We start from the raw sequence: 19244 nt of genomic DNA, 5'->3' as shown, positions 1-19244 counted from the left end.
ACACAAGCTATTGCAGACCCTTGTCTATTTCAGGAGTCGAGCTGTCCGGCTCTGCAACAAACCTGCAGTTTGAAGTTAATAGCGACATTAAGAACGATTTCAAAGACGTTAACACCCATACTTCTGTGCATTGAATTGTTTGTAAAGACATTAGCACACATCTTCCCCACCACTTTCCCCTGCCCATCCTCTCCCCTTCCTTTCCCCATCTCTTCCTCTCTCTCCTTTCCTTTCCTCTCGTAATCCCATCCCATCATATCCCTTCCATTCTTCTGCACAACCCTCCCTCGACGCTCCTTCCCCCTTCCTTCCTATGCCTTCCTTCCTATGCCTTCCTTCCTATGCCCCCCTTCCCTGCCCTCGTTCCCGCCCCTCCATTCCCCGCCCCTTCCTTTCCCCGCCCCGTCCCTTTCCCCTTCCCATCGCACACTACAGTTCCCAGCGGGCTGCGGTGCTGGCGCATGCGCGCTGGGGCGCACCTCCCCGCCCCGTGTTGTCCCTCCTGCGGGCGGGTCGGGGCCGGGCACTGGGGTCGGGCAGTGGAGCCGGGCGGCGCCGAGCGGAGCGGAGCGATGGCAGCGGCGGGGCTGAGGTTCGACGGGCGGGTGGTGCTGGTGACAGGCGCCGGAGGAGGTGAGCGCCGGCCGGGGTTTCCGCCCCCACGGGAGACGGCAGAACTGCTCGGGGGAAGCCCGGGCGGTGCGGGCTCCGCGGAGCCGCCGCTGCCGGCGGCCCCGGCAGGTGTCCCGGGGGCAGCCGGTCCGGCTTCGGGGGGGAAAAGCGGGTTGTTTCCGCAGAGGGGAGAAGCGGGGCTGCGGGGGAAGTGCTGTCCGTGCCGTTCTGGCCGTGCCAAGGCTGTGCAGGGGTCAGGGCCGTGCCTCCTGCTGCCGTCCGAGGCCGGCCCGGCGCTGCCCGCGCTGGGAACCCCTCCGAACGTGGGGCTTTTCTGCTGTTTGAACACACGCGGGGAGCAGCGCCGCTGCGCCCCTCCCAGCAGTGGATGTCCTCCTCCAAGCGCTGTCCTGGTACCCTAATCCCTTCCACCTGAGCCTTGGACGTAGCGTCGGAGGCGTGTGACCCCTGTGGCTTGGCAGGGTGCTGCTGCAGCAGGGCTCTCCCGTGTGGGGCTGCTGACGGCAGCCGCCCACCCGCTGCTGCCTGCCCGGCCCGCGCTGCTCCCGGGAGCCGGCCTGCGGGCAGCGGGGAGCGGCAGGGAGAGACCGCTGCCAGCAGCAGGGCTGGCCCTGCGCTGTTGGTGGTCTGCAGGCTTGAGCCCTCCGGGGAACGTGGAATGCTTGGTGTTGCCAGGAAATGTTTTTGTATTTGTTGTTATGGCGTGGGGTGGGTTGGTTGTTTGGGTGTTTCTGTTATTTGTTTCTTCCCCCTTTGATTATTTTTTTTTCATTCTCTGCGTCCATGCTTTGGCCTTTGCCTACTCTGGTGGTTGAGCAAAAATACGGGCTGTCAGTGTGGATGAATGAGAGGCAAAGTTTGTGTTTGTGATGAGCTCTTTAGGAAACTTGTTTAACCATACTCTGAAAAGGTTCTGCCCTCCCCACAGTGGAGTTTTGCTCTCATTTTGTGGAGCCGAATGTTGCCAGCGGAGTCATTTTGGGGTCCTAGATTAAGTGATGTCTTGTGAAGAAGTAGTTTTGGAAAGCACTGAACAGTCTATGTACATCACCTGAAAGTGACCAACCTGATAATGATTGAGACCACGTTTTTTAATGGTGCTTTTGTGCTTTTACCATATCTATGTTTGTGGCCTTTTCCCTATATAGTAAGTTTCACTGAAGAACAGGTTAAGACCTTGCATAATAGCAAAACAAGGTCACTGTGGCAGTAACAAAGCTTCTAAAAAGTATTGCACTGAGTAAAAGTTTCATGTCGTAAGTGTGTGTACAGTGATCCTTGTACTCATAGGGTTAGACTGAAAAAGGTTTGTTAATAGAGAAAATTCCTCTTGTATGTTTTATTTCACAACAGCTTTTCAGTAGGTGTTGATTAAATTTAAGCCAAGATTAAGGGAGGACCTGTTATTTACAGATTAGTTCTCATTTTGCTTTTATTTAATTTACATCGCTGTAGTTAGATTGCATTACTAATATTGTTTTTCAGCTGGATGCTGGTGAGCAGATCAGACCTGGGAATTTATTTAGACATCTGAATCACTAGTTTGTGTCAAAGTCATACCTGTTTGCACATATGCACATATCTGAAAAGTGTTTCTTTTCACTTTGGGGAGATCTTCTGTGAATTACTGTGTTGGACATTGTTTAGTCAACCTATCTTGTTTTTTTAAGGTTAGTTTTGATTCTTAAATGTTCAGTCCTTGCTTAGCAGTTGAGAAGACGAGCTCATATAGCATGGCCTGAGTTTTGTGCATTTCTCAGTTGTTCACTTCTCAGTGGCTTTTCAAAACAAAACAAAAAAAAAGTTTTCTTGGACTTGGGTTATATGAGCAGTTGAGTGTATATGCACCTCACATGTGAAGCTCTTGGTTGCAGAGGCCTAAGGGAGTCTTAAGGAAATTTTCAATTTATTGCTGTGAAATTAGTACACTTAAACACAGTATATACAATTCTTATTTTTCGCCTCCTTTTTTTTTTTTTTTGAGAAGTGGCTTTGAATGTCCAAGTGAGATGCAAAGAGATATTGTTTGTATTCTGAGAAACTTTCTTCTGACTGATGATTTTTTGATCATTCCAATCTCCATTTTTCTTAAATGAATAAAAAAAGGATCAGTGCCATTAATCCCAACAACTTTTGATTGCTACAGTGGATAGTATATCTGTAAATCATTTATTGCAATGAATGCCAAATACAACTAGAATCTAAGCCAGAGTGAAGGTTTAAGACCCTTGCTTTTGTTTGTAGTGCAGAAATTACAGTCTTCTCTTAGGACAGGCAAACTATGTATCTGTTTGGTTAGCTGAGGTATTAGGCATTCCTTTGTATCCAAATGATTTTGTCAATATATCTTCAGTCACAGTTAAATTTTGTTCAGTTTCTTTTTCAAATTTTAACTTTAACTAGGAAAGTATCTTATTCACTTAGTGCGTAATTAATTAACTTGAAACATCCCCTCCTTCTTCAGTGTTACCTCAGGACATTAAAGGTTCTTCCTTTCAAATGTATTTTTCTATCACAAGCACAAACTCAGCAGCATACAGCTTTCCCAGATGCTTCGGCTGAATCCAGTAACGAAGAGTAAGCATGGCTTGTTTGCGTTTTTTTTTCTCTTGACTGGAAGTTTTACTTGCTGTTTTTCTGTTTGTTTACTTTTATATTTTGTTCTTATAAAAGACTTTGAGCTCCTGGGGGAAATAATGCTTTGAACCTGCAAGGTGTTTGTTTTGAATTGGTGCATTTTTCTTGACGCGGTTCATTTTTTTGTAGCTTTTGTCTGAATTGTGATCCAGGAAACAAATTCACTCTTGTTTTTAACTTTTTCTTTTTTTTAAACTAGGTTTGGGCAGAGCATATGCTCTGGCTTTTGCTGAAAGAGGAGCTTCAGTAGTTGGTAAGTTTTATCTTTACTAACTTGATCTAGACAGTAACCTTTGCCTTTTCACATAGCTTGCATTCGACAGTCCATGCCCTTTTTGACAGTAACCTTTGTTACTTAATGGTTTTCTGTCTTATCTTTTGCTGTTTAATTTTGCCTCTAAGCTTTATTTTCTTATGAAACAAGTTGCCCAAGTTTGTCCTAGAGCTTACCTTTGCTGGAAAGCCAGTTTGAGTCAGATAATTTCTTGATTTAACTTCCAATTATGCATACAAGTTTTTACTGCAATCTGTGGCCAGAGAGTGTGTTGTCTTAGGTAAATTCTGCTCAGAATCTTCCAATATGACCATTTGAATTTGTGAATATGTTATCTTATAGTACTTTCTCTCAAGAAAGAAGTTACTGAAATGTAGCTCAAAGCATTGTTTCTTTCTGTGGCTCATGGGACGTCTGGTCTAGGTGTCAGTGCCAGGTAGCTGTCAGTAATTTCTTGTGGTTTTGTAGTTCCTTGGTTGAACATTAGCAGGGCATATTTAGTTGTGAAAAATGCTGTATCACAAGGCAGTCCTGAAGGTTAAGTTATATTTTGGGTACTCACCAGCAATCAGCATTGCCATTTTTAGATTGGCTCTTAGGAAAAATCTATTCACTGGAAGGGTTGTCAGGCACTGGAACAGGCCAGAGAGGTGGTTGAATGACCATCTCTGCAAGTATTTAAAAGACGTTTGCATGTGGCACTTAGGGATGTGGTTTACTCCTGGACTTGGCAGTGTTACATTAATGGTTGGACTTAACCTTACAGATGTTTCCAACCTAAAAGGTTCTGTGATTTTTTACCTCTGCTGCCTATGAATGAATTTGTACAGGTACTGTTGATGATTCAAGATTAAATGCTTGAAGAGATTTATGGACAAGACCTTGCTCGCTGTTTTTGTTTGTAGTTTTCTAATGACAATGCCAATCTCAGTTTACAAAATTTCATGAAAATTATTTGGTTTTACATCATTGATTGAAAATGAGTATGTATGTAGACTTAAAAAAAACTTAAAAAAAATCTGGGTTGTTTTTTCTTATTTTGTTTCTGTTAATTGCCTTCTTTGATACTTGCTATATTTACCATGGATGTGAATAATTCACATTGAGTTCTTATTTAGCAAAAATTATGTCACTAAAGCAGTCCAAATATTTTGTATTGACTCTCTGTAGATGGTGGTGGTCTTACTTTCCAGAATGATCTGAAAGAAAATGTATTTTATTGCCTGACCACAGCTAATGCTCCTTTATCTCTTGCCCTTATTGTGTAATAACTAAACAGTAAGTTAAGAATTGACTGTAAGGGCAACTACTTGTTTCCTTTTGGAAACTTCACCACACTTCAGCTTCTCTTGCAGTGTTACCTCTACATGCTTGTATTTGTTTCTCTTGTTCTCTTACAATTCTGACTTCAAAGAGTTGAGAAACTACTTGTATAAATCTTTAGTTTTATAAAACTCAGGCAGATATGAGGCTTATAGCTGCCTTGTCTCTTTAAAACAAGTTCCCTTTTATAAGTTATGGAAATGAAGCTATGTTGAGACCAGTGATCAAATACTCTGGAGGAATATTTTGAGTAGTTGGAAGAATAACAGTAGGCTCCAACATGACGCCTTTGTCCAGTCCTGCATCTCTATTGAGTGAGTTGCTGTTGGTGTGGTTAAATTGACAAGAGCTACCTAGGTGGAAAACTCTCTTCCCATCACCCTGAGGCTGCCTGCTACCACTGTTTTTTGTTATTCTTTATCTCCTTGATGCCTCTCATCAGGAAAAGTTGAAAGGACAAAGAAGGGTTGATTTGCTTTTGTCTTGCATCCTGTGTCATCTCCAGACCTACCATTTCTTCTGGTCTCTCTGAGGGCTCTTGTGTTGCTGTTTTAGTTTAGAGTCATGCTTTTGAAGCATCTCTCCTGGTATGTATCCTATTTGTATTTTTGTTTGCATAGTGAAATGGTATTGAATTGCATGAGTCCTTTAAAAAACAGACTGGAAGATGCAATCTATCAGCACTGTTCATGAACCTACATTGTTCATGTGTGCTTGGTTTGTGACACCAGAATACCACAAGAAATCAGCTGGCTTACTGTTTAAAAAACTTGTACTGTAGATGTCAGGTGCTCTGCACCAACTGTTTCACTCTTCAGATTTGCTTTTGCTACTCTTCTATGACACACTAGCTAGCCTTAGAGGAGTTCTTCTCCAAGATTGACACTATAGCTATGCTCTGCCACAACCACTACAGTCTTTGGCTCTTTTCGACTGCGTGATTTCAGCTGAAAATTGCATGATGTAAACCTTGGGCCTAAAGTAATGTTATTTCTCTATTTTGTTGTTAGGGGCTTTTTTTCATTGTTCTCTCACAGTCATGGCGTTACTATTTTTAAGGCCTATAATAGCTCAACTCTTTCTTGTATACTCATTTTTGTTTCAACTCCATTAGTGCCTGTGCTCAGCCTAAGGTACTTTACCACCTCTGAAAATTTTACCAAATATTTAATTAGATTTTTGTCAACAAATTACTATTGAAGTGTGGGATAAGCATATATAAACTTGTCTGTGGTAGAGAGTTGTAAGGCTTTAACAGGACTGAATACTTTGTATATGTTTACCACCCAAATTCTTCTTTCCCAGGTGTTGTTCCTGATTCGCTTTCCTTTAATACCATGGATGTTGCAGGCTGAGCAGTCTGCCTGCGTTGCCTATCCTAACACATCACTACACTTAGAAATTTTCCTTAATTCTTTTCACTTGAATTCTGTTTCCTGCACGTTTGGATTGTTACCTATTGATCTGTTAGCTTGGAGATTTTTGTCTCCGTTGTTTTTTGCATCAGTGTTAAGGTACTTGTACTTCCTGCTTAAGGCTGGGCATTTTTTGTGTTTCGTTTGATTGTTTATGCTTGGTTGTTTTTTCTGGTTTTTTTGACATGTCCCTCCTCTTTTGATGCTCGCTTCTTCTGGACTTTGGCATTTTTATTTACTCACAAATTTTCTGCCGTCTTTCTACATTTCTCTTGAAGTGCTGCACACAAAGCTGAATATAGGATTCCAGATGAGGCTTCTTGATCTGGATAATACAGTGATTTTGTGGTGTGTCCTGCGAGCCATGTTCCTGTTTACACAGAGTTAAAAAAAAGGCACAAAATGGGTCTATTTCATTTTGTCATGATACAACAGACTTGGCAATTGCTGCTTTTCATCAAGACCAGCAAGAATATCCTTCATATTTTAGTTTGTCTGGCTTCTTGAGTTTAGAAATTAGAAGGCAGAAAGCTGGAATTCACCATAGCAAAAGACTGTTTAGCAGAATACCAGTGTTGCATGTAAATTCAGTCAATTCTGGCTTTTTTGCAATTCCATTTTGAACCCATTTAAACAACTTATTACAATTTTTTGAAATTCTTTGTCCAAATACAATGTTTTATGGGATTTTTTTTGGGAGTGTTTTTGTTCCCCTGGTAATTCTGTGAGGCTGTGGGATGTGCAGGAGTGCAGCAGAGTGTGGCAACATTACATTCCAGCTGCCATTAGTGACGTGTGTCCCATTGTGGAGAGCAGCCTGGACCAGCTGTGTGTGTCTGGTGGGCAGGATCTGAAGCTCCAGAGCAGGCACTTCTCACTTTGTTCAGACCGCTGGGTCTCTTCTATGATGGTGTTGACTAGTAACAGTTTAGCAACTCTATTAACAGGAATAAAGTCTTGTTTTCGGTTCATGCAGTAGTTAGAGACTAGAATAAATTGCCTGCGATTGGGGTATAATCTAGATATTTATCTCTGAACTTCAACACAATTACAGAGGTAGCCTGGGCAGGGCAAGCAAGTTAAATACATGATGGAGGGGTGGAAAAAGGTTCTGTTTTCCATGCTATTTAAAGAAAAAGGGATAATGTATGTTGCACTACTTTTAAAAAAATTAGTCATATGTCCTACTATTTTTCTCTTGTCATCTGTGATTCTCAGTAAGATCCTAGATGCGGCAGGCTTTATTAATATTCCTTATAACCTCCAGTGTGATAGTGAGGTAAGGACAGACCATGAAGTCTGAGTGCTAACAACAAAATTTTCATTTCTTTTTCCTGCACAGTGAATGATCTTGGAGGTGATTTTAAAGGATATGGCAAAAGCTCCTCAGCTGCTGACAAAGTTGTTGATGAAATCAGAGCAAAAGGAGGGAAAGCAGTACCCAATTATGGTATGTTATTTGTCCAGATGAGTGTAATGCTTTATCTGTAGGAATAGTGGACATGTTAAATGAAAAGTTGATGCTGCTAGTGAAAGATTACTGCCAGCTTACCATTAACATATACATTAAACAGGTGTGAGACCATGTGGGGTGGGGAGACAGATGCTAAAAGCAGGTGCATTAATTGCCTCATTTAATTAAGATTTGTCTACTAATGCCCTTCTCTTTTATCTCAGTTTTTAACATTGAAGTATTAAGTAGCCATTCATCCGCAGTCTTCAGATGCTAAATGGGCATGGATAGTTCTTGCTTGCTTTGCTTTGTGTTTTTCTTGCTGTCACAAATGTTGTGCCATTTAGATTTGCTGTGTGGGATTTGCTTTAGGCCACATGCAGATAACGGCTGGATTTGAATTTAGTTTTCACTGGGGCTATGTACACTTTATTTTTCTTAGCTCTGTGGAATTAGTTGTTAATATCCTGGAAGTACAGTGTATCCAGTTAATTTTAATTGAGAATTTGTATTTTTTTCTTACAGATTCCGTAGAAGATGGTGAAAAGCTGGTGAGGACAGCTCTTGAGGCTTTTGGCAGGATAGGTACGGTTGCTTAATTCATGTAGAAAATTGTTTACAAGTGCAAATCCATTATAAGCAGTGCAATTGACAACCTGTGTATGAAATACATCTTGACCACAGTAGTACTCACCAATTCTTGATTCCTGTAGTCAGTGAAATCTGAATAAGGAGCTTACAGCTTTTAATCTAAATTATCAACTTTTGTTTGGGTTTTTTATTTGTTTTGTTTCTTTGGGTTTTGTTTGGTTGGTTTTTTTTGTTTGTTTTTCTTTGGTTTTGTTGGTGTTTTTGTTTGTTTTGGGGTTTTTTTTGGGTTTCTCTGTTTTTTTTTTTGTGGTTTTAACAGAGGTGTAAAGCTTAATATATATTTTGTATTTTCCTACACTTCAGAATTTTGGAACTTCAATAATGGTTAACAATTTCTGTCACAAAGCACGAAGTCTATGAAGTGTTATAACTGGCTGCATAGAATTAGCATAAATAATGTTGCTGAAAGCAACATTTCATGGTTTTAAGCTCTTCTGCTTACCTAAGGTCAACATGCATTAGCAGAAATTAAAGAAGAAAACCCTAAGGTATTTTATCTAACAATTAAAGTTCTTTTTAACCATGTGATTTCCACTATTTGAAATTACTTGGTGAATTAAACTCAGGGTTAAATGGCTTAAAGTACACATAAACAAGGCCAACAGGAACCCAGTTAAATATCTGACAAGAAATTGTTATGATCCTGGTCACTTTATCAGCTTTGAGACTCTGTAGTTCCTCTAGTTATCATTTGGGCTACTGCAACAAAGGTGGTGGCATAAACTGCATAATTGGGGCATTCTGAAATTCAAAGCAGGCTTCAAAACTGTACAGGATAGCTGCATCCTGCAGATATTGGATTCCTAGGCAGCCAGCACTTCACAGCTATGCCTGCTTTTCAGGCTTTGTCCCATTTAGGTCCCTGTCAGGTTGAGTTGCCTGTCCAAAAGTTTTATGTTATAATATTTGTTCAAGGATAGAATTCATTAATCAGGACAAGGAGCTACTGAATATGTAATATGTATAATATGTAATATGATGTATATGTCCAGTGTTCTTGTGTGTGTATATTTGGAAGTGGGAGAAAAATAGAAAGCTTGTATTTTTATCAGTACATTGAATTAGTTACCTTTTTTTTATTTCAGATATTGTTATAAACAATGCTGGGTGAGTATACCTGTCCTGTTTGAGTGTGTACTGTCCTTTTTGTGTAAACAAATGTTGATCTTACATCTGTTTTGTTTTCCTAATGTCGCATTTTAGGATCCTGAGAGACCGTTCTTTTGTTCGGATAAGTGATGAAGATTGGGGTGAGTTGATTTTAAAACAACTTCCAAATGTTCTTTCTGTGCGAAAGATGACATGTACATCCCTCCCACGGGAACAAGAAAGAAAAGACAGGGAAGGCTTACCTTTTGCCCTGCAAGCTTAGTGGAACACTGCATGTGTTCAGTGTGCAAACCAGGTCTGTGCTGCAACACATGGTAGGTATATGTAGTTCCAAAGGGTAAGAAGGGCTGTTCTTCCCACTCCTGGTTGCCAAATGCAGTAAGAAAAAGAGCCATGTGAATTACACACAATAGTTTTTGTGAGCACAACATTCCTATTGCCAGCACTGAGTGGCTGAATACTAAACAGGCTTAAAAGACCCAGAACTAAGCAGAGAGGAAAGGAAACTGATGTGCCAAGGGACAGAAGAAAAAGCAAAACCTTCATTGAGGTGATAGATGATGATAAGTCAGTAGAGGAGACTTTACAAAGATAGTCTGTCTCTGTACTTCTGGTCTGAGTCGAAGTGCAGGAATTTTGAATGCTTTTGAATTCTGTATGGAAGAGGCCATTAAAGAGGTGGTATATGTGGGCAGCCCCTTCATAAATCAATGTATGTTCAGGCAAGTACTGAAAAGTGGTCTGTCAAGACAAACAAAAAACAAAACAAAACAACAACAACAACAAAAAAAACAACAAAAAAAAACCCTAACAAAAAAACAGTGTGAAGGGAGTACATTTTTGTCATGAAGAAGAAATATGGTGCATTTCAATCTGGGAGACAAATCCTGGAATTACTAAACTGATGTTAATTTGTTCTAGATATAATTCACAGAATTCATTTGAGGGGATCGTTCCTGGTAACCCGAGCTGCATGGAATCATATGAAAAATCAGAAATTTGGCAGGTAAAAATATGTGTTCTGTATTGCATTTTTCAGTAGGGTATAACAAACTGATGCATGCCCAAACAGGGAAGGAGTCTTGCATTCTTTTCTTTCACTTTGTCAGGGTTGAAGCAAAATCAGTGAAAATGTCTGTACCTCCTTTCCACTTCCTCAGCCAAATGTTTGAAGTTTTTTTTCCAATATATTTAAATGTATTTTTCTGGCTCTCCCAAACAGAAGTTGTAACTATGTAAAAATACCTTGTCAATTAATGAGGACTGGTTAGAAATGTTTGTTACTTGTGTGTTACTGCAGTTTGAGGGACTCTTGTTCTGCTCCTTCTTATTCAAATGACTGGTACATGCAGTTCTGCTCGTAGGCCATAGATTTTTTTCTTTGGTGTTTAGTTGTCATGAGTTTTCTTTGTTTGCCAGTTTTAACCCTTTGGACAAACGTACTTGTCTTAAAAGTTATGGGAGTGTTCTTAGTATGTTTTTAGTATGTATTACTGTTAAAAAAAGTGCAGTGAAATCAGACTTTTTTTTCCATTTTTGTGATTTTATCAAAAACCTTGTCAAAGCACTGATTATATTAATCTTAACCATACCCACGTGTTTAAAACTGTGTGGCTATTTTCTAATCCTGTGACCTAAATAACATTTATTCTCATCCAGGGAAGTGAACTGTGAGGATAGCAAAAGCCTTCAGTCTGGGAGTTGAAAATTAAATTATTTTTTCAAAAACAGCTTAATTCTAGAATTGCATCCAGTTAGGATAATGTTTCCCATGTATCCTTTTCTGTATTTGCTCAAATGACAGTGGTACTGCTTCTGCAGTTTATGGATAGACACGTCCATCTGCAGAATGCATGCTTTGTATAGAGTTTGTAGCTTTTCTTCATCATATTGAACCACTACTTGCAATACTTCTCTTCACTTAGATTAAAAACATTAGATTATTGGCAGTGAAGCACATAAAAAAAGTTAAATATATGTTGATCCCAGCTATGCTGTGTGTTTACAAGTAGATTTCAACAGAATCTGATAAGGCTTTGTGTTGTTTTTGCATGGCCTGGTTTTTGGTAGTGGGGAAATTACACAAGGGGCCTGTGAGAAGCTGCTGGAAGTTTCCACTGTGTCCAGCAGAGCCAACCATCGATGGCTTTGAAAATGGACATGGTGCTGGCCAAGGCTGGGCCAGTTAGAGGTGATGGTAATGCCTCTGTGATACCAGATTGGAGAAGAAAATCAAAACAAAAGGACACACAGTTTTTTCTGCCCAGCGATGAGGAGGAGGTGAGAACATGTGAGGGAAACAACATGGAGACACCAAGATCAGTGTAGAATGAGTAGCAGAAGGTGCCAGAGCTGAGATTCTCTGCAGGCTGTGGTGAGACCATGGTGAAGCAGCTGTGCCCCTGCAGCCCCTGGGGATCCATGGGGGATGCAGAGATCCACCCGCAGCCCATGAGGGAGGTGCCCATGCCAGAGGAGGTAGATGCCTGAAGGAGGCTGTGATCCAGCAGGAGACCCAGTGGAGAGAGGGGACCCTTGTTCCAGGTTGGAGCAGCCTGTCCTTGGATGACTGCACCCTATGGAAAGAGTGCCCCATGTCTCAGCAGTTTTGGGAGGACCGTCTGCCCATGGGAGGGACTCAATATTTGCAGCAGGTGCAGTATGGCTGCTGCTTGTGAGAAGTGGACCCGCGTTGGAGAATTTCAGGGAGAGCTGTCTCCTGTGGGAGGGACCCCATGTACTCACAGGGAATGGACTCCTCTCCCAGAGCAGCAGAAGAAAATCTCTGTGATAACTGAACAAACCATCATGCCCTGTCTGCCTGTGGTGTTGGTGGGAGGGAGGGAGGGACTGAGGGAAGAAAAGAGCTTATCTACTTCTCATTATACTTCTCTGTATCTCTCAGTAATAAATTCACTTCGTACATTTAAGTTGAGCCTCTTTTACCCTTGGAGTGTTTTCTCCCAGTCCTTATCTCATACCACGAACCTGTTGTTAATTTTTTTTCTCTCCTCTGCCCAGCTCTGGCAGGGAAGGGTGAGCAAGGAGCCTTTGTGGCATTTGACTAGTGTCAAACCATAACAGGGTTCCTTTAAAAGTGAAGGTGTAGACCCATTTCTATGGAATTGAGATGACCTGCAGCACAGCATTTTCTTGCCTCAAACCATCTGTGAACTGCAGTGGTTTTAGAGCTCTCATGTGGGCAGTTCAGTCACCTCCAAAGCAGTAATGGGAATAGCAAAGAACAAGACTTTCCTTTCCTGTCTTCTTCTGTCATGCATTTTATGCATATTAGAATTCTTTGAATGTGAATTCTGTCAGAACAGATCTTCAGATATTACCAGGTAGTTAATATTAAAGGAGGTAATTTTCGGTCAAGTAATTCTGAGTGCTGAAATCTCCTATTAGTTGTGAGAATAATACCAGCTGAAATGAAAATAGAAATGAAATTATTTTTCTCTATACAGGACCTAGTGTCACAGAATGTCTTTCCTAGTGTTGCAATATCAATCAGAAAGCCTTTGTTAGTTTTCTGCTACTCTGACAATGTGTCAGGATTTGTGAGATGTTTGCCATCCATCAAACATTAGTTACCTGATTGTTAGCAAAACTAGCAACTAATATTTTCTTATTGGTTTTGTGGAATATGGAGACTATAATGCCAAAGCTGGCAAATGTTGTTGTGTAGAATCAAATAACTTGAAGAAATAATTTAATTTTTTTTCTTCTCTTCTCCCTTAAGAATAATTATGACATCCTCAGCTGCTGGAATATATGGAAACTTTGGTCAGGCAAACTACAGTGCTGCAAAACTTGGCCTTTTGGGTCTTGCAAACACAATTGCAATTGAAGGGCGGAAATATAACATCCACTGCAACACCATTGCTCCTACTGCTGGATCCAGGCTGACCCAGACTGTCATGCCGCAAGGTGAATAATAGAAGGTCTACATGTACTGGTATTTTTTGAAGGACAACAAACTCTCTTACCTCTTAGAAAATGCAAGTCCTTTGCACTTCATGTACTACCTGTTCATTTTTCCTACTATCTTTTTGTCTTTGAACTGTCAACTTATTTGCTTCGTCTGTTGTGAGGAATTCTTACTTTCTGCCCCAAGATATGAAGCAAATTTTCTCATTTGCAAAAGCAATTTAATGTAGCAAGGCTGTTTAATTGTAATTTCTTCCAAGATCCTCCTACACTAGTGGAAAGGCTTGTTTGTTTCATCACATGTGACATCAAGTATGTGCATAAGGTGTCTGCACTTGTTACAATATTGCCTAATTGCAAAATACTGGGGTTTTGCACAACATGTCATGTGTGAACTTAGTGGTTCCATGATCAGCAGGAGATCATAGTAAACTGAGTTGCTTAATTTTTCTTTATTGCATAGCTACTAATCTTTAAAAGTTTCAACAGGTTTAACAGAATAAGTGTGCGTAAGTGTAAATTTAGGATAAATACACTGACTGATTACTTTGGCAAATGACCAGAAGAAAGAAAAATAATTTGAGGGGAAAAAAAAAGGTCTGTTAAAAGAAATTGCTCTCAGAAAATCTTCTAGAATCAGCCTATTTCATTTCACTCCTGACCTTCTTTTCCCTTATGATGAGCAGATTTCAAAGCCGAGGAAATCATCACATTCATCAGACTGATAGACAGGGTATTGGAGAGTAATGTATTTTGTATGTTAGGCACAGATTGAATGACTGAAGTAGCCTGGTTTAGATCTAAATAATCCTGGTGGTCATGACTCTAGCAATCTTGTAAATTGTAAATTGTAAGTTCCAGTGATTTATTGGAATTGTTTATAGAAGATCTGAACACATGAAGCATGCAATGTAAAATGGATTACAGTAGCTGGCAAGTTCTGAAGATATTTAATCTACATAGGATGATAAAAAATACCTCAGAATTTTCTTTCTTAGTCATTTTAAGAAGAGTGAGATCCTTTGATCTCTCTGTAAGGTACTTACAGCTCTGATGATATATTTCTTATCTTGTTCACTCAATTTCTGTCCAGTTTTTCAAATACTCCTAAAAGATTTGAACACCACAACTTAAAAATATTTCCAGAGGTCATCAAATTATTCTTGTTATCTTAGTCAGGACTTTCCTATTTGTCTTCAGATGTCTGCAGACACTTATGCTTTTTCATTGCCATACAATGCCATACATTGTTATGTATGTTCAACTTGACCCACATATTCTTGTTCTTGCTAAGAACTCTTAAATGCAGTTTGCATCTTTTGTGTGGTTGTTTTTGTTTTTTGGTTTTTTTTTTAACTTCAAGTACCTATTTTTAAATTATTTTAAGAGTGGATTGCAAGCATTAATAATAATAATTTAGGGCTAGACTTTGAAACTAAATTATGTGTGGCATAAAGTAGAATATTTTGGAAAAGACTAATGGGTTTGCTATGCACTTGCAACATGCCATATTAAATGGAATTTGACTTTCTTCTACTTTTATGGAACTTCTAAAAATGAACTTCTGTTTACCTTAGTTTTGCTATTAAAGAAGTACTTGAAATGATAGGCTTTCCTAGCTCTTCATCTTGGAAAATCTGTCTGTAATTGAAAATGCTTGATGACCTTTAGATGAGGAACAGCTCTATATCTACTGCTGTTGAAAGAATAATATTCTAAAAGCTGAAAAAGGAAATTGAGCAAAGTTAATATTCAGACAGTGGATAGAATATATGATGAGAGCTGCCTGGACAACCACACTGTTCCATGACAATGTCTCAATTTTCAGATAGCTTTCTATTGTACTAGGTGTCAATGAAAATCCCAAAATAGGATTGATATGTAAATTTAGCAGGGTGATAATTCTCTTTATTGTTTAGAAAAATCAGCATTTCCAAATGAGATAATTCTTAAACAATCAGCTGCTGCAATTATTTTTGTAATGTCTTGTCTATATAGTTGACTAGCATACTAAAAGGAAAATTACTCAGGTAAATTTCCATCAGGATTATGTATAGTTGTCTTGTCCTTGTTTCAGGCTGCCTGTCATGTGGAAATTTAGGAAGGCTGTCTGGCTTTGCAGTCTGCAAAGCATGTAGCAGTGTTCCCGAGAGTTAAACAGGCTTTCATCTCTCTGGCTGAGAAGCCATGTCATGGGCTTAGGCAGCATATATGTATCTCACTAGATGTTTGTATTTATTGAATCTTCAAATGTTTCATTTACCTGGTCCTTTCTTTTCATGACAGAGCACTATTGATAAAATTCTCCTGGTTCTGCTGTTCATAAGAGGGTGTTAGATTAAATAATTTGGTGAAACTGCAGAGTATTTGTATTTCATTATTCCCCTCTCCTATTTGCTCTAGATCTGGTCGATGCTTTCAAGCCAGAATATGTTGCTCCTTTAGTAGTTTGGCTTTGCCATGAGAGCTGTGCTGAAAATGGCAGTCTGTTTGAGGTAATTTTTTTATTTTTCCTTTCTTCTCCCTCCTTCCCTGCCTTTGCTCTTTCCCCCAATATCAGTTGTTTTATCTTGTCCAGCCTTAACCTTTTTGCTGAAACTAAATGACCATGTGTGAAATACATACTCAGCATAGACAGAAGAAATATTGATCTAGTTGTGCAGTATTTGACAAGTACTTCAGGCAGTTACAGCTTAGTCAAGTTCTGGTCTGTGCTCAACATGCTACCAATTTGATTGTTACAATTCTCAATGTACGCTTTTAAGGTTGAAAAGATACCAAAATTCAAAAGGCATTTTTGTTCTGAAAATCATTCTAACATAGAAAGTAGCTTGCAGGAAGGAGTAATTACTTAATTATGATATTCATTATAGGTATTGGCATCAAACTGCTAACTCATATATTGTATGGAGACTGTTTTATGTTGATCACATTCAGGTGCTTAACTAAACTGTTAAATACAACCAGTAGTAGTTCTTAAATTCTTAAGAAATTCTTCATATATTGAGTTTGTTCTGGAGTATAGTTTTGTTTGCCAGCATTACCACAGCTTTGCTTTGTGACATGTCCTAAGCTGATGATATTCTTTTTTTCTTGACAGGTGGGAGCTGGGTGGATTGGAAAATGTAAGTACTTTATGTTGAAGGATTGATCTTGTTTTTTGGAATTCACATTGAGACTTTCTTTAGACTTAACCTATATGCTCAAGACATTGTTTACTCAGGCAAGAACGTGAATAAAAGCCTAAGGTTCTGAGAAAACTGCTTATATTTGGTAAAAGTCAAAACCTTAACTTCATGTGGGAAAAACTGGTGACTTAGGTATGTGCATTGTTATGCTTTTGAACTAACAGTAACTGAAAATCTGCTCAGGTAACTTCAACTCTTGGATCCTGGGCATAATTTGAAGTAGAATTTGTGGTGCTAAGTGTACATTGCTGCCTTTTCTTGATAACTTGAATTTTTCATTATATAAATATCATATGCTGATAAACAGGCATGTTTTTCATTACTTTTCACTATTACTTATGCTTCTATTAAAATACTAGTGTGTAGGCATGTTAAGGCAATTAGTGTTCTTAAATAACCAGTAGCTATGCTACCCATGTATTTTCCTTAGTGACTCCAGTAACCAACTTAAATACTAATTTCAGGAAAACTTGCAGGAGATACTGAGGACTTATGAGAAGAAAAAATATTCAGTGTGTGAGATGCCTTGACTTTTTTCCTAAATCCATTGAACCTAGTATAAGCACTGTTTTCATGAACTGTACAACTTTTCAGCCTACATGAGTATCATCAGAGGGTTGGAAGTAGGGCTCTTAATTCAGGAAGTCATTCTGCTTTTAATTTTTTTTCTCCAACTTGATAACAATTTTGTACATTTCTAATTAACTGCAAGTGTTCTGTGTAACTGGAATAGTGTTTCCAAGAGGTGTGGGCAACAGATTAAAAGAAGCAGGTTAGCAGCACAAAACGTCTTGCTGCCCTTCACAAGCAGTTAGGTTTTAATATAGCTGAAAATCTGCACTTTGATCAAGAGAAAATACCATTTTTCATCATTATAATGGCCATTTTTGAAGTTACTGAAATGAGACCAGATTGTTAATGAGGTACCAATATAGCCTTATTCATTGCCTTCTGCTAATTAATGGCAAACCCAACATGACTGGTTAAGTATTTGAATTACAATCCAAGTAATCTAAGTCTGTATCCTTATGGAACTAATTTCACACTGGCCTTACCAGTTTCTCTCAGGTTACTGTATTGAAATACAACTTCAGAGACCATTTAGAGGTGCTGGCTACTGGTATTAAGGTTCTTTTACAGCTAACAAGTGGTTTTCACTTTTTCCCTGTAGTTTTCTATGCTTTCAGAAGATACCTAAACAGTAGTAGTCAAAGTCATGTCAAAAGAGAAAGCCTGTAGATGAATACTAGCTGCAACTTTTCAGTAGACAGAATCCTAAAACTAGTATTTCAGGAGAGTAAAAAGTCTGTTACAGCTTCAGTGAAACTTAAAACGAGTGCTGTTCCCTTTCTAAATGCTAGTTAAAGCAGTGAGCCCTTTTAGTCCAGCTGGAAGTTACACTGGTGAGTTACATTGGAGTACTTAAAATGTTTCCCTTGTTGTACCATCTTGAAGGTAGTGGCCTAGAGGAAAGTTGTATAAAGAAATGAAAAGCTTCTTTGTTTGTTACTGGAACTCTCTGGCTGATGTTTCCCATTAGTGCGCTGGGAGCGATCCTTGGGTGCCATTGTCAGGGGAAAGGATCAGCCAATGACGCCTGAAGCAGTGAGAGATAAATGGGTGAAGGTGTGTGACTTTGATAATGCCAGCAAACCCAGAACCATCCAAGGTAAGGGAGACTTTAATTTTGGGGCCATTCAGGCTGGGGAAAAGAATGTTTTTGGAAGACCTTATTGTAGCCTTTCAGTACTTTATGGAGGCCTCTGAGAAATAAGAGAAAGCTGGGACAAATGTATACTACTGCAGTAGGACAAGGGATAATGGTTTCAAGCTAAAAGAGTATCAATTTAGATTGGATATAAGAGGGAAGATTTTTACAGTGAGGGTGGTGACATATTGTCATGAGTTGCCCAGAGGAGTGGTGGATGCCCTATGCCTGGAAATACTCAAGGTCTGGTTAGACACGGCTTTCAACAAATTGATTTACTTGAAGATGTCCCTACTCAGGAGTTGATGGGGACTAGGACTAGCTGACCTCTGAAGATCCCTTCCAATCCAAACTATGCTTTGGTTCTGTATATGTGGATGGCTTGGGTAAGCAAAGTTTAGAAGAGAATGATTTCTTTCAGGCATTTGCTGAAACTTCAAAATCTACAGAGCTAATGAATTTTCTTATAAATGTGCTACATTAATAATTTTCTGTTTCAGTATGGTCAAATCTTTCAAATCTAAAGCAACTGCTACATTGTTACCTATGGCTTTAAGATTTATCTTAACAGTTTCTGGAGAAGTGACATCATTGTCATTGTAAGCATTAGAGTCAGACTGATGACAGTGTTGTATTTGATTGCACCGACATGCAGACAGCATAGTGCAATAGAGAAATTGTGTTTTCTTTTCAGTCCTGGAATCTTGGTTTCTGGTGAACATTTCACTACCAAAAAGCTCTGGTTAAGTTGTGGGATATATCACAGCAAAAAAGTTCTTACTGTGCCTTATGTTCTTAGGTCACATCACCCCCTTGGCTGGTGACTGAAATTATTTTCTCTTTCAATGCTTTGTATACTTTTCTTGTTCCTTGCCAGCATTTAAGAGTGCAGGGCAGGAGGAGAAAAGGTATCCATATATAC

The 19244-nt window shown here is 39.4% G+C and overlaps 1 protein-coding gene across 1 annotated transcript in view; it reads left to right on the top strand.

The window, feature by feature from the left end:
- Positions 1–459: 459 nt before the first annotated feature.
- The window catches only part of HSD17B4 (hydroxysteroid 17-beta dehydrogenase 4), a 62883-nt gene continuing 44098 nt past the window's right edge, over positions 460–19244 (top strand). The window contains exons 1-11 of the mRNA XM_054652270.2: positions 460–633; positions 3470–3523; positions 7625–7732; positions 8261–8320; positions 9472–9493; positions 9590–9636; positions 10418–10502; positions 13239–13426; positions 15830–15921; positions 16527–16551; positions 18155–18283. Of these exons, the coding sequence (XP_054508245.2) occupies positions 462–633; positions 3470–3523; positions 7625–7732; positions 8261–8320; positions 9472–9493; positions 9590–9636; positions 10418–10502; positions 13239–13426; positions 15830–15921; positions 16527–16551; positions 18155–18283 (982 nt within the window). The 5' untranslated portion in view covers positions 460–461. The remainder of the gene's footprint in view (positions 634–3469; positions 3524–7624; positions 7733–8260; positions 8321–9471; positions 9494–9589; positions 9637–10417; positions 10503–13238; positions 13427–15829; positions 15922–16526; positions 16552–18154; positions 18284–19244) is intronic.

Source organism: Agelaius phoeniceus, chromosome Z, assembly GCF_051311805.1.
Source record: "Agelaius phoeniceus isolate bAgePho1 chromosome Z, bAgePho1.hap1, whole genome shotgun sequence".
Taxonomy (NCBI): Eukaryota; Metazoa; Chordata; class Aves; order Passeriformes; family Icteridae; genus Agelaius; species Agelaius phoeniceus.
The sequence above is the reverse complement of the archived record's forward strand: the minus strand, read 5'-3'. Positions and strand labels throughout refer to the sequence as shown.